Source organism: Trachinotus anak, unplaced genomic scaffold, assembly GCF_046630095.1.
Source record: "Trachinotus anak isolate AG129_WGS33_773 ecotype Australia unplaced genomic scaffold, CSIRO_AGI_Tana_v1 ptg000021l, whole genome shotgun sequence".
NCBI lineage: Eukaryota > Metazoa > Chordata > Actinopteri > Carangiformes > Carangidae > Trachinotus > Trachinotus anak.
Window position 1 is genome coordinate 18048537 of NW_027273872.1, and position 15463 is coordinate 18063999.

The window sequence follows — 15463 nt, forward strand, 5'->3', positions numbered from 1 at the left end:
GCACTAGTCTGCCATTAGCAGTTCAAGGATCTAGCAGAGGCGGTGGCCTGGGGCTCATCAGCCAGACGACTGGATGTAAATGCCACCTGATTGGACAGCAGATGATATAGAGACAGATAAAAAACAGAACAAGATTTCAGACTGCATCCCATTCAGGATGGGATCAATACCTCTCTGGTAACAGGGATTGTCAAATTAAATTTTGGTTGTTAGAAATGATTACTAGTAGTCATACAAAATGGCCAGGCTTTGTGAGGGGTGGGGGTGAAATTGAACATGGTGGGAAGCGGGAGTCACCCAGGACACGAGTGATCGACTGGGTCCAGGCTGAGGGAATCGATACCGCCGAGGGCAAGAGTTTGATATTCCTCCCTGATAAGCCTCTGTGTCTTTTGGGCCTCGGCATAATAGAGCATAGATAGTATTTCCAGCCAAACACACACACACACAGAAGTATACAGAAAGGCAGACAGCCATGCACACATACTGGGCCCAAACAGTCAGCCAAGCACGAATAGCACGGCACACATTCTGGAGGAACATTTAATCTTCCTCAGATTCAATATGTTTCAGGTTTTCAGAATGAGACCCAGCAAGTCCAGGCAAAAAACACCTCTGAAAAAAATTACTCTGTTGAAAAATGTCTTTTCTGTCCCATACTATCCATTGTGGGGCTTCCATCTTCCTGCTTGCTCTTCTTCTGTATCACAGAAGTACTTTAAATAGGACTGAGATAGGACGTCTCTATGTTACTTCCTATTAATAACTTAGCAAGTTTGTAATTGTGTGATCACTGGTTTTACTAATGTGAAAGTGCTGTTATCTAATTCATTTAAAAGATTAGCAAGTGATATGTGTGAATATGTCGTGTTGCTACTATTGTTAGACTCATGATACAAACAGCTGTCTCATCTAAACTGGGATTAGGGATGGAAACCGAGGACCAATTTTACATTGGTACCACATCCTGTTTGGTCAGAGCTGTAATACAGATAAGATCCTGCAGCAGGTCCGTATCTGAACATCATTCATCTATTCATTTCATGTTTGGCATTTTCAGGTGTCCTACTTTGCTTCGCTGTTGGTGAGTTTACATTCTGTGGACTGTATAGTGGACAGGTTGAAGTACTCTGAGGTGAGCTAGCTGTAGCAAGCATTTTACTCACCCAGTCTTGGCAAAGTTGGTCCAGTAGGTCATCACCACAGCACTGAGCATGACATCGTTCTTTGAAAAGTTACAGGGGAAAAGGTCAGTGGGACCAATCATAGGAATTCCAAAAACATAGGGCACCTCGTCCCCGTGGGCGGCGTCTGACCAGGCAGGCTTCATCAGGCTCTGGCAGTGGTGGTAGAAGGCGTAAAAGTAGGTGGGCGAGCCATAGCGAGCGTGGAGATCAGCCGTCACCACCGATGGCTCTACCCACTGGTGATCAGTGAACAGAGCCACCAGCGTCTTGCGCCTGGTCTCTGGATTGTCTCTGTCTGCCCAGTCTGTGTACATGAACTTAATGGTCTCCCTCAGTGTGTCCTTGCCCTCTGGGTACCCGTACAGACTGTCCACAAAGTCCGAGACGGAGAAATCAAAGTCATTCCCAGACACGCCGTCCTCTGAATCCACCACGTTCTCCACAAACCGCAGCCCTTCGCCCTGGTTGACCCCCAGCATGATGTCGTAGTTGAGGAACTCGCCCTGCTCCATGAGGATCTCGGGGTCGTCCGGGATAACATCACCGTCGATTACGGGTCCAAAGGCCACGTGGTACCTTGCTGGTTGTATGTCCTGCTCCACCAGCTCCCTGGAACTCTTCTTCCTCAGACAGTCCACCATATCTAAGGTGTCCAGGACATTACAGCCCACCTTTTCCGCAAGGAGACGCGTATACTTGACCGGCTGGTAGTTCACTGCCCAGCTGGAGAGGGCTGACCCGCTCTGAATGATGGCTCTGTGGAACAGACCTGCACAAGGACAGAGGAAGAAGAGACAGGATGATGTTCAGAGTGTAGTTATATTATGGAGGATAATTCAGTTATGTGTTATACGACATGATAGTTGTTAATTTCGTTGCTGCCATGATCAAAAGGGGGCTGTCAGCTACACAGTTGATAAGAATAACAAAGGCCAGACAGAACAAGTCCTTGTTGCCACACAGAACAATAATGGAATCATGGCTGTGATAATGAATGTGCAGATGGCCTGGTCTCACAGACAGCTCCTAGACAGAGGAGAGAATGAGCTCTCTGTCTGTCATTTTCCCTTCTTCCATCCATCTCTATACGCTCACTCGGTAATAGCCCCTGTATGTTTGTGCAGAGCAGATGCTGCCAATGTGGCTCTGTAGGCCTTGTTGCAAATAGTGGATACATCAAAACTGGTGGAGCAGACTATACCACACCAAACATGAATTCCTTCCCCTGTATGAAATGAAGAAAGAGTTCAATTTAAGTGTTCTTGAATGTATGAACCCCGTGCCCTGCTCCTGTTAATGTACTTTTCAAAGTATCTGAAATTGGATGAACCTAAAACACTGCAATTATACACATGGGTTCTCCTTTTTACAGTCACACACACTCACACACACACATACACACACACACACACACACACACACACACACACGTACCACTGCATCAGTTGTGCCTTGTGTAAGTAAAACGTTTTTTTTTTGTTTTTTTTTACCTGAAAGATCACTAAATTCTTCAGGAGTTCGTGGGTGGTTTGCTTTAAATAAAACTAGACTCCTACTCCCTACATCTGCACAGGAAATGGAGCTGCACATATTCACCCGGCAATACAATGCAACAAGGTGACACACAACGAAAGGAGGCCAGACTGAGCAGAAGACCACAGTCTCCCGCTTGTGATATACGGAAATAGATGCGTTGCACTAAGAGTCAACAGTCCACTTGAATCTACATAGGTGTTTGGTGTGTGTGTGTGTGTATGTGGGTGGGCGGGCATGTGGGCGGTTGGGGGAAGAGGGTGTTCAGAAACCAAGGTGAACAAATCTTCAAGTCTGATGGGGTGCTCTCGCAAACTAAATTACATTTCAGTTGCAGTGCAATATGAAGGGAATCTAAATTGACTTTTCACCACAAGGAACGGATCCCAAATAACAAACATAATTTCCTCAGAAATAATTGAAATGCATCCCCTTTTGAAAAAAATCCTTACAGACAGTAAAGTGAAGGTGACATGACATCTTCTCTGTCTTGGTTAGGCCTTCTTCACCACATCGCCGATACCTAGCTATCTCCGCGTTTACAGCCCCACTCATCTGTCCGTCTGATATGGTTTTCGAATTCACAAGTGCTGTTTTATCAATCTCAGAGAAAATCAGAGGCATAGCTCCGACCACTTGACCATGCTGTGTTATTGCTCGTGGCACTATCACTGCCAGTGTCGAGGGTTTCCACTGAACTCACAATATTGAAAACCACAGCGGATGAAACGCTCCCGAAATGGCAAGCATAAAGAAAAAAAAAAAAAAAATGTCATTAGACGATTCTACATTAAAGCCACAAAGACCAGCAGAGAAACGCACAAGCAGGCACTCTCAGTTTGTGATATTTCAGCGTCAGTGTGGGTGGCTGTGTTGAAGTCTTTGTGTTTATGAGGTAAACAGCAGAGTTAAGTGCCAGATATATCACTTTGGTAGTCTTAATCAGAGGCGGCGGGGGGCTTATTTCTTCTTGGCGAAGATGAAGTGTTTATTTACAGAGCTATTTACATTTATTTGTTAGCAAGTAGTAAGTAGAATTAATGTGTCTGGGTGAGTGAACTGTGAAATGTTTCTGTGGTGAGTGTATTTACCAGTATAATCCACAATTTTTGTGTTTCAACAAAGATTTTTTGGGTCTGAAAGCAGCTGTTGATAGTGAAGATTTCATGTCTGAATATTCTTGATTTCGCCTCAGTGCAAGAAACCACGTTTGTTTTTCTGTGTTTCTGCAGCATGTGCCTCATTCTACGTGGATGAGACTATCAGCCTTGCCCTGACGCTGCCCCTTTGAGCTGTCCTGTGGTTGTGCGTCTCAGCAGGACGGTGGCCTGTGTAATGTCCCAGGGAGCGGAAGCAGATGTCGAGGGTTTCACCCACTTGAAAGCATTAGAGGAGCGGCCGTGAGATGAAAGATGGCCGCTCTGACGCAGAGAGAGGAGGTGCAGGGGAGGGCGAGGGGGGGGGGGGGGGGGGGGGTTGGAGCTTAATCCTGCCATCCCTCCCTTCTCCTCCTCCTCTTCCCTCCCTTCCCCTCCCCTCACTCTTTAGTGGTATTGCCTCTCTTCACATCTCAACTCAGATTGCGCTGTGCAAACAGAGCCAGTCATGGTGCAGGGAGTCTGTCCTGAATCCCAATGCCGCCAGCAATGGCACAGCCACTTTCTAAATGTCTTTGATCAGAAGTTGCTCTAGGAAAACATTTGCCAGCAGAGCAGTTCCTGTGATTGCCAAGGCAATTTGACAGACATACGTATATCAAATCCGTTTGTCGTAATTGAGGAGAGCGGCTTGAATGCAACCAGGCCTTCTCCTGCGTGTGCCTGTACACCCAAACCCACAGATGGCCAGCTGCTGAGGAGGCTGCAGCCAGGTTGACACGACTTGATTTATCTCCTCACTTTGGTTGATGACAGGGAGGAGGAGTGACCGAGGCTTTACTATTGTTTGTTGAGAAACATATAAATCCAGTTGTCACCGGACTGATAAATATGTATTAGAGCTGTGTGTGATGATCCCCACTGTGGAAGGAAGCTCACTGGGGAAGGTCAGAAAAAGAACAGATGAGCACAGGCTCTATCTCCCACTGAGGGAATCCACTAATTATCCACACTGGGAGGTGTAGACTATATGTGTGTGTATGTGTGTGTCAGTGAGCGCACGTGTATTTGTGTTGACTTTGATTGATAAGCCGCAGCAATGATGAATAGATGGGCAGACGACAGGCATCATCGTGATGGGGGTTAACCATTTGTGACACTGTTTTCTCTTCAGTATCTACTCTGACAACTACGAAGTGAACATTTCCTCACTCACTATCCAGATGAATTAAAGAGGAAGAGCATGATGCAATGCCATCAACATGTGTGTCACATTCATATCTAGCATGTTTTACTTTGTAAAAGCAACAGATAGCCCTATCATTATCAGCCTGCGTTTGACATGCGAGAATCCGACACCAGAACTGTGAGCAGATCCATCAAACCATAGCGTTGCTGGCAGATTGAGGTCACGCTGAATTATGACTGGAGCTCCGAGGTAATCACTCATTGGGCCCCTGCTAAAGTGCTGTCGCGCCGCTCTGCAGCCGCCTCTGTGCTGCTGTTTGCCGACCTCGACTGTGCTGCCCCCTCACTAGACACCTGTTAAATGGGCAAACGGTTCAGGCCCTGGACTGTGGACTGGTGGAGTGCCTTGTGGAGATAATTAACCGTTGATTGGGGAGGGGGGAGCTTGACCTTGGAGTTTTGATGACCACTGTATGGGTTAGAGAGTAATTCACACACACATACACACACACACCCATAGGCTCAACAAACGCACTCAAAGTTTAAGCCGTGTTTTGGCAACAGCAATGTGGATGAAACATTAACAAGCCAATGCTGCATCACTGGAGAGAGAGTAACATGACGTGGCTGCGCTTTGGATCACTGCTGATGTATTACGTGGCAAACATGGGCATGTGTGAGTCTTCAGTCTGTATTAATGGACAAGGATGTTCTGTTGGCGATGATGCCAGTAAGCGCCATAAATGACTGTACTTTGTAATCTGGAACAGCTGGCAAAAATCACTCAAGCATCAGCAGTGAGTTTTATCAGTCTGACCCTGATATATATGTGACTGTAAAATGCATCCCGCAAAACCACTACAACCTTAACAATGTCATCCTAATTTTTTTTAAAAAAAGAAGAAAAAATTAACGAATACAATGTTAATGAGACGTCTAATCAGATGACCTTGAAAGTTTGGATTGGCCGAGTCTCATTTTGTAGGTTAGTAATTCATTTTCTTAGCAATATTCCACATGACTTTAAGAGCTAATAGGGGTGAAAATATGTAAAGCAGCAAAATCTTATCTAAATTCTTCTCATATGCATAAAAGCCATCGCGAGAGAGAAGTAACGCGGCCACAGGGACATGTCTTTTTCTCTGTCCTTTTTTTTCTCTCCCACAACTCCTTCTAGATCTTGTACTTGCTTCTTCCCCGCCTTCAATCTTTCCTCTGCTCTGTTTTTCTGTCTCTCTCTCTATCACACTCTCCCTGTCTCTTTTTCTGAGGGACCATGGTGAGTCCCTCCCTGCTGATTATTAGACATAAGCCTGCGTTCAGCGGAGCCTGAATCCTCTGAGCCATCTTACCTCCACCATCTCTTCACTGTAAGCAAATCTCCACAGACCCGTGGACTATGCAGAGCCCCCTCTGTTGCAAACATTTCTCTCTCTCTACAGTCAAACTAGGCTAGGGCTCAGTTGGACACACTCAATAAATGTTGCGCTGCCTCTCTTGCTGCATTTCAGTCAGGCTCTTTTTTTCTTTCTCTCTCTCAGTGCTGCTTTTTTCTCACCACTCATCTACTTGCGGGAATCCACAGCGTTACTGTTTTTGTAAATGATAAAGACATAAGAAGAAGTAGTTTAATCCCATCTGAAATAGTTAAAGCCAGCCAAAGAGACGAATACTTATAACATTTGCCTAATTTTGCATTCTTGGCCACTTGCAGTCACGTAACACAGGGTTAAAGCTGCTGTCTCCATGGCTACAGCCTACAGTACCACAGGCTGCATCCACTTAAACACAAGTGCCTCTGGTCTGATCATGCATTAGTCCATGGATAATTTCACATTGGTCTGGCAGCCCTGAAACAACACCTACATTGTTTTTCTGTTCCATTAAAATTTCCCCCCAACATTGAACTTGTCAACTTCAAAACGCTGACGGAATCAGGAAAAGGGTAAGATGCAGATTTCTCAGACACAAGTAGTGTCATTGAATACACTTCCTGGATTCCCACAGGCTACAGCGAGATGCTGTAAGTTAAAGCACAAAAGCATCCTGGTGTGTGTATATGTATATAATCAAAGTAAAGTTATGTGCAGTGCTTGTTTGCTTAAACATTAAAAATGAAACATGACATGAAACAGCCCAAATAAGACATGCTACTTATAGTTCATTGCATGCATGATTTGTTTTCTTACTCTTTCATGGCTGCAGTTATTCTTGTTACCTGGCTTCTCATGTTTCCTCTAAAGCAGATTTACTCTGGGCTGATTTCATAACAGATGATCCAACAGGATAGCCGCCAAAGAACATGCATCTTCCTCCCAGAAACCCACTGCTTTGTTTTGCATGGATCAGAACACAAAAGAGCAGCGTTTCCTAATTTCTACAAACCTTTAGTCTGTCTTGCATCCCAGGAGGTCCTGTAGCAATATTCAAGTAAAGAGCAGTGGGCTTTGAAACAGAAGGACTGCCCTCCTCATGTTTCATCATGTCCATATAGAAACAGTGTCTGAGGGGTCAGTGTTTTCATCTATCAGTGTGAGACATGCTTCATGCCAGCCCTATATAATGTTGTTTGAAGCTTTTGGTCTTCTACTCCAGCCTCTGTAGAGACTGCCTGCTTGCCTGCAGGCTGTGGCTTAGGCCAGATAAAGAGGTTGATCCATGAGGGTGGATGGAGGGAAGAGAGAGGGAAGCAGAACAGATGAGGCACAGAGGAGAGGGGGAAGGAGGACAAAAAAAAAGGATGGAAAGAGGAGGAGAGACAAGAGGAAGGCAGAGGAAAGATGAAGGCATGAGTGAAGGAGAGGACAGGAAATGGGAAATAGCAGGAGGCAAAAGCGGAGGAGGTGAGAGGAGGATAAAAATGACCCCATTGACAGGCTGTACCCAGGGTCCAGGATCGATGTGCATCTGAGCCCGGCGAATGTGATATCTCCTACTAATCACGACGTGACATCCACTGGTCAATACCACACACTCCAGGCCTCATCATCACATGCACCCTGGCTTCCCTCTGTCTGCACGCACAGCACAATGGGGGCCACCGCTCCTCTGTCAAATCATCAATCCGGCTGCTAATCACACGCATGCACAGCACACCTGAGTCAAACAGTATGTTGTGGACTAATTCTCCAGTTCTATTTCAGCCTAGGATTGGGCATGGGCTGGGTTTACGACATCAGGACCTTTCAGATTAGTGAGTGTTGTCATTTGTAGTGAAGCAGATTAAACTGAAATATCAAATACTTCACTGTGTCTTAAGGTTTTGGTGCTTCTGTGCTCTATTGTCTAATACTGCAATTTTCATCTGGTAGTCTTAGCAGGATAACGCTGCTATTTCTTTGAAAATCCGTGATCCAGTGATGGTGCCCACAGACAGAAGCACATGCATAAATAGGCATGTACCCACTGACTAAAAACCAACTTATGACACCTAAGTGAAGGTTAGGGCAGCTTTTAAGTACTTTGCCATTGATGGAAAAGTGTGTTGACGAGTGTTTGATGGATGAAAGAACCAAAGGGTAGGTTCTTTTTTGTGTAGCTGACATTTGGTGCCTGAGAAAGCCTTGCTTTATGTTCTTTGAAAATTCTATAAAAGAAAATACAATTCATGCCATATCTCAGAATAAAGACATTGTTAATATGAACGTTCCAAGTCAAATTCACCAAACTCTCATAACTGCACTAACTTGTTGCGAACGGCTCCTTTCAGACTAATGAATACCGGCTGTTCAAGTGGAGGTGCTTGTTCATGAGATTTGATCATTAGCATAATCAACACCCCTAAAATTGCCAATCACAATTTAGCAGAGCCACTAGTCATATTAGAGGACCCAAAACAATTAGCAAATGTTATTAGTGCATCTGTCAGTGGTGTGTCGTTGGAGCTGTGCTGTGCAGTGACAGAAATAAATAGGAAATAATTCAGGCATCTTTAAGTAAGATGCTAATATGCAAGGCGGTGAAAGGGATGACAATCTCTGAGATATTAGACTAGAGAATATTACAGCCTACAGTGGGTACTGAAACATATAAGCTGCTCTGATAAAATATGTCAGTAAAAGTTCTCAAATCTGAAATATGTCTGAGTAAATTGGCAAAGTCATGATGATGCTGATGTGGTGAACAGAATATTCATTTTGCATTTTTAATTAATTAATTTCAATAAATTTCCTATTTAACTCCAAATTCATTCAGAGTAATCAAGCGAGTGTGCTTTCTCCCTGCGCTCTGTCTGCTCATGGCTCGTACCACAGGCCTGGACCGCTGGTGAATCTTGTTTGCATATAATCGAAAACTCTAAATACTAGACAATTGGTGAACACCACAAATCCTCTAATTCCTCTTAAGAAGAAATCTGTTTGGACAGCTGCTTCTTGCATGAGGCCCATTGTTATCAAAGAAAGTTCCAGTCCGAGACAGGAAGGTTTCAACAAAGGAAGGAAGAAATCACTCAAAAATTTTCTATTATGGTTGATCTTACCTCCCCTATACTGCACTTACGATTCATTCAGTTGTCTCCTGTAGTTTTTGGAACATTATCTGTGCATTGCCGTGACTATACGTGCATTCATGTGAACACACTGAATTGATTTCTGTCCTTCTCTCCCATCGCAGCCTCCCTGCCAAAGCAAGAGAAACAGTGAGCCTGCACGGTGAATTTTTCCATTTGCACTCATGCATGTGTCACTAATGCTGCAGCCTCTGAAAAGCAGAGAATGCTATCTCTGTGTCCCTCTATTGCTAGCTCTCTTTGTGCTTTGGCATTCAAGGCAGATTTCGCCCAGCTCACTCCACACTGCTGCAGTGCCTAAATTGGCCGGATAGCTGTGTACGCACAACAACAACGCACGCTGTCAGCGAGCCTTGACTAGGCGTCAACATGGAAATGGGAAGAATAATGAGTTATTACAGGGTTATCTGTGTGCATCTCCATGTCATGACTGTGTAAGCGGCTCTGCTAATCTCATTAGATGAGACAAGTTGTTAAAGATGTTTTCTGATTTCCCCTCTCTTCTCCTACTGTGTCCACAAATAGATTTCAGATCAGTGTGCTGAGAGGAAATGATTAGTGCCTTTAGCTCCCACAGTAACTGGTTTTCATGGGAGAGCTGTGCAAGTGGCTGCTGTGTAGTAACAGTGAAAAACATCTGACTTCCGTGGTTTCTAAATATAAATACCATATTTTACACCCCATCTGCATTGTATAGCAGACCCGAAGCTCGGTTCATTTTTATATATGCAGTGAGCGGTGACAGCCGGAGACAAAGAGTGCACTTGCTTCAAGCAAGCGAAGCTCCATAAGTACAAATCAGATGTAAAATACATCTAGCATGGGAGGGTCAAAGATATAAGTCACACACAAATATGACAATTCAGCCATGAAATGTGGAAGGATGGGAAGCTTCTATTCTTGGCGACATCTTGCCTGTGACAGCCAGATGGGATAGCTGAAACTCATTTTTGGGCCAAGGAAAGCAACGGAGAGGGCGCAGTTACATTTGTGACAGACAAATTATCGCAAGGGGTGTACACCCCCCTGAGGGGAATCAGAGGGATTCAGAGCAAAGACGGAAAGAAAGAGTGACAGAGGGAGAAAGAGAGAGAGAGAGAGAGAGAGAGAGAGAGAGAAAGAGAGAGAGAGAGAGGGGGAGAGAGAGGCCTCAGTCTAAGTGCCTAAGTCTCACAGAAACAAATTAGCTGTGAGCTGTAGGGGTATGGGAGGTGAAACTGAGATAGATACGCACATCCCAGCTAAAAGCAGGAGGTGGGTGGAAGCTTACTGCTTACCCTAGCCCTTTTCACAGTCTTCCAGTATAGCAGATCACTAGCTTACAAGCCTTTGAGTCTGGTTCCGAAAAGGATATGTGCCCGATTACATCTGAGCTCACACACAAAAGCAAACAATGTGCATGGTGTTCACAGGCGCGCACGCGGACACGGACACACACACACACACACACGCGCACACACACACGCTTAGCTGCACATGTGCATCCTCTAAATATCAACTGTCTCTCCTGGGAAGTCCAATCCTACTCTGGCTTACACATAAAATGCCTAAAGGCAACGTATAATGTTATATACAACCCACCTACATAAATGACACGAGCACGTGCACACACATACACACACACCCGCACTCATATGATTCAGGAAGCTCATTAGGCACCACACACAGAGCACCTAGTAGGCAGCAACCTTTTTTCTCTGACCGAGAACATCAACAACTCTTTTAATCTAAACCACCATTAATGAACCAGAACCAGAGGAGATGTTAGAAAAAAAACACTCCCCTTGATGCGCCTGTAATTCCTGCGCCCCACTTGAAATAATAGTGCTCTTCCTATTAGAAAGACTCCCCCTATTACTGATCCCTTTTAGGGTCAGTGGTCACACCAGTAGCAGCAGCATCTGAGCTGATTAACTATTGTACCAGGCATGAACGTGCCAGGCTGGGCGCAGGCTCCAACAGTGTAAACATATTCTTCTAGCTGTGCCTATGTCACTCTGTGTGTTCCTCTCTCACAGCGTCTGACACCGCTGTTCTCTGCTCTGCCCATTGTGCCAGTAGCCCTGCAGCCAGGAGCCACACAAGCTCGGTCTAATTCAAGGCGGCACACCATGCAAACAGCAGACAAAAATAGGATGGATATGCGGCGTGCTCGCCCTCATTCTTGGGCACACATTAAAGATTGAGAGCTAAACTCGGGTCTGGGATGGGACGGCGCTACGGACGTGATCCCAGGACCTGAGAGTGGAATTACCTGCTCTGAGGAAGGCTGCTGTGTTTGTGCCTTCATTCAGTGTGTGTGTGTGTGTGTGCGTGCGTGCGCGTGCTTCCACATGTGCACCCCCCCACAGCTTCATGCTTCATACTGTAAACTCCCATTGAGTCAATTACTGTGGCAGACTCTTTAGCCACCGTAGCCACTTACTGTAAGTGGACGTTGAGACAATTGGGTTATGACATGTCCTGCCTTAAAAAAGTCTTGGAAAGCTTCCACTGGCAGCAGCGGCTCCCTGAATTTCTACTCGAACAAATCAAGTCAACTGGAAATCCCAACAATTAAGAGCTATTTGTGCAGCCTTTCTGAACTCAGCATTCGGCCTCTGAGCATCGATCTGCTGCGAAACTAATCTAAATCAATCCATTCAAATGTTTTTATTGTGATTAGGAAATACACTGAGTTGCTGAGATGTTGACTTTTGTAATAGAGATTAAAAATGTGGTGACCAAAGGGTTCATCAATCTGAGGAACTTCATTTCTTCCTCCTCTGAACAAAAGCGTGCTGACTACACATTTATCTGCTCCACAAACTAGAAAATATATCTTAGCAAGACAAACAGACAGACATATGGATGAACTAAGCTGCCGACATCTATTCTCATCGTGTCAGAGAGGGAGGGAGGAGGGAGGAAAAAGAATGGGAGGTCATGGGAGGATAAGAGAGGAGGGGAAAGAAAACGAAAAAAAAAAAAAAGTGAGAAGACTCTTAAAATTCCTCAGTGGGTGCTATTGTCCCTGGAGAGTATTCAAGGCAGGCAAAGGCTCTCTGCATAGGAAAATTGCACTCGGCATTCTAACTGTGACTTTGCATTCATTGTGAGAAGACACAGGCATCTCAATGCACTTGGTGACTCATGCAACCATTTCATCTCCAATGTGCGCAGTTCTCGAGCTCAATGCAAAGGCTCTGAAATGATTTCAGCTGAATTCAATTTCTTAACGCCAAGATATTTCTATATGGGTTAGAAAAATACTTCACATTCCTCACTGGAATTGAGGACATCCATTTCCTTTCTGACGTACTGTAGATTTGTCAGATGTATTCAGCACCAATTTAATTTCTATTGAACTTAAGAATTTAAGAAAACCTAAAAGGGTTTTATTTTCAAGAGGCTTTTGGCAGTTGTAGTTTGGTCAGTTTTGTTTTAATGGGAGTTTAAGCCCATGTGGCGGAGAAACAACTACATTCTGAACTATTCCACGGCTAAGAAGATTCGATGGCTTTCGGAACAGTTTGCTCAAAGCATTTTCATTTAACTGTATTTTGTGCAGCTCTGCCACCCTTCTATAGGGTCATATTGGCTTATGATGCTCTGCAACTGTGAGTAAATATAAGCCTGTGTATTAGATTTGGGGGCCCGAGATGAAATCTAATTTCTGTGAGCTCAGTGAGAGAGATTGCTTGCTGATACACATCCACACATCCAAGACCACATCTGGCAGGCCCTATCAAATATACATGAACCTCAGGAGATCATGATATGGCTGCACTCCCATTGTTTCCTCAAGTCCACAACACATTTTTGTTCCTTGTAAGGTGTTTGATACTGACACTGACATTTACTTTGATATTTACTCACTTTGCGCAGATAAACATGACGTGACAGCCATTGTTCCTATTAGTGTTTGCCAACGCCTTGGTTACTGTCCAATCTCATGAGGATACCATTTAAGAACTGAATATTGTAATGAAGGCAATAAAGCACGGAGACGACTTGGCTGATATTGAGAAGTGACAGTTAATTTCAGTCATTGGTGTAGCCAGCTGATAACAGATTGATAGTGTCACAAACCGTAATGGACAAGTAATTAATATCTATTGCGCAGTCTCCATTTGGAACACTAATGCATCATATTGAATTTCAGATGAAACAAAAAAAACGGACTGACAGAAAACATCTCAATGTCTGGCGCCATGTCAACCTCATTTCAGACCGGCCGGCCTAATAACAACGACTATATACATTCCCTTTTCACAGCCGCACTCCAGCCAGTTTTCAATTTTGGCAGGACAGAATGTAGTGTATTTTTTACCTCCGGTCCTTCCTGTCAAGCTCTGAAAAGGCCAAATGGGTAGTGGTGGACAGTTTCTTCACCACCTCAATACCCAAAATTGTGTTGGCTGCTTACAGTGGAGTGGTGGCGCAGGGAGGAAAACGCAGAGTGACAGGCCGAGGTCTTGGCACAAGGGCAGAGAGCTGTGAGCTGAACTATGGTGAGGAACAGTGCGTCCCCGCCCTGGCAGCCTCATTCACTATTTATTTGTGTGTCTCTGTGCGCGTTATGTGTGTGCACCCGTGCTCGCCGTCGTCATTCTATTTGCTTATGTTGTGCGGGTCCTTGTGCGCATACACACGCCTGCATTCTGGTGAAGTTTTCGTGCTGCTCGTGGAGCTGTGTGACTGCCTCACTGAAGTAAGAAAGGCATTCAATAGTTGCCTTTCCGCCTCAGCGGTCACTCTTCAGATTATCAGTCTTTTACATTCAAACCAAGCAGTAGGCAGTGGAGGAGAGAAAAAAAAAAAAAAAAAGGGAAAGAAATAATATTATGGTTGTGTGAGAGAGTGCACAGTTTCCTTTCTCATGTTTTTGTCCTCTTTTCCATGGTAACATGCTTTTCACTGCAATCTGTCCTTTCTCATATCTTCCCCTATATTCTCTCCTCTCTGTTGTTTCTCTGGCTGCCAGTGCCAGTAGGCACACAGCTGTAGCCACATGAAATCCCCTGGAGTGGGAGAGTATGTGGTCTTACATGTACACATGGACTGTGTTTGTGTGTGTATGTGCCGAGCTGAGGTGAGCTGAGCAATTGGGGGTGGGGGAGGGAGGGTATGTTTACGAAGGCCAACCTTTAACGACAGTCAGTCCCATGGGTCTGGACCTGCTATAGCCAGAGCTGCATGAGTGTGTGTGTATGTGTGTGTGTGTGTGTGTGTGCGTATTGTGTGAGCGTTGTGTGTTCAGAATGTGCATGCCAGTATTTGTGCATGCACCTACATGTTTGAGCAGTATCGATGTGAGTCTGCGGAGATGACTTATATATGTGTGTGTGTGTGTGTGCGGGCGCACTGAGCGTGCTCATCTATCAGTTAAGCTGCATGCTGGCACGCTCCACTTTCTCAATGTCAAGCTAACACATATTCAGCAGCGACTAGCGTCACAACACTTGACACATATCTCACCCACAGACATTCTTTTCCAGCACACATTGAGAGTGGCATCGGTAAGCCTATTGTCATTACTATAGATTGTGTCATTGTCAGCTTCCATCATCACATAAACAAATGACACACAAGTCTGGTGTGAGTCACAAAGATTAGAAATTTTAACTTGAGTTCTTTCTATGGTCCTCAAGTTTGAAAATCTGAAATTATCATGATTACAAGCTTCTCCCCACATTCATATATACATACATGCACATATATATATATATATATATATATATATATATATATATATATATGTAGGTAGAGAGAGAGAGAGAGAGAGAGAGAGAGAGAGAGAGAGAGCATATGGAGTAGGTGGGCACTGACACTGGGTCTGTACAATTTATTGCAACAGACTTTTTCCATAGTAGACATTTTGACATGAGGCAGAAGGAGAAGTGTAAATAATAAAATTAATGATGGCTGAATTCATTTAGCTGCTTCGGGTTCAGAGTCCTGGTATT

The 15463-nt window shown here is 44.6% G+C and overlaps 1 protein-coding gene across 3 annotated transcripts in view; it reads right to left on the reverse strand.

The window, feature by feature from the left end:
* Positions 1-15463, reverse strand: part of nlgn3a (neuroligin 3a) — a 115490-nt gene that overhangs the window by 9190 nt on the left and 90837 nt on the right. For all 3 annotated transcript variants that reach the window (XM_071457955.1, XM_071457956.1, XM_071457954.1), the window contains one exon: positions 1167-1956. In XM_071457955.1, the coding sequence (XP_071314056.1) occupies positions 1167-1956 (790 nt within the window). The remainder of the gene's footprint in view (positions 1-1166; positions 1957-15463) is intronic.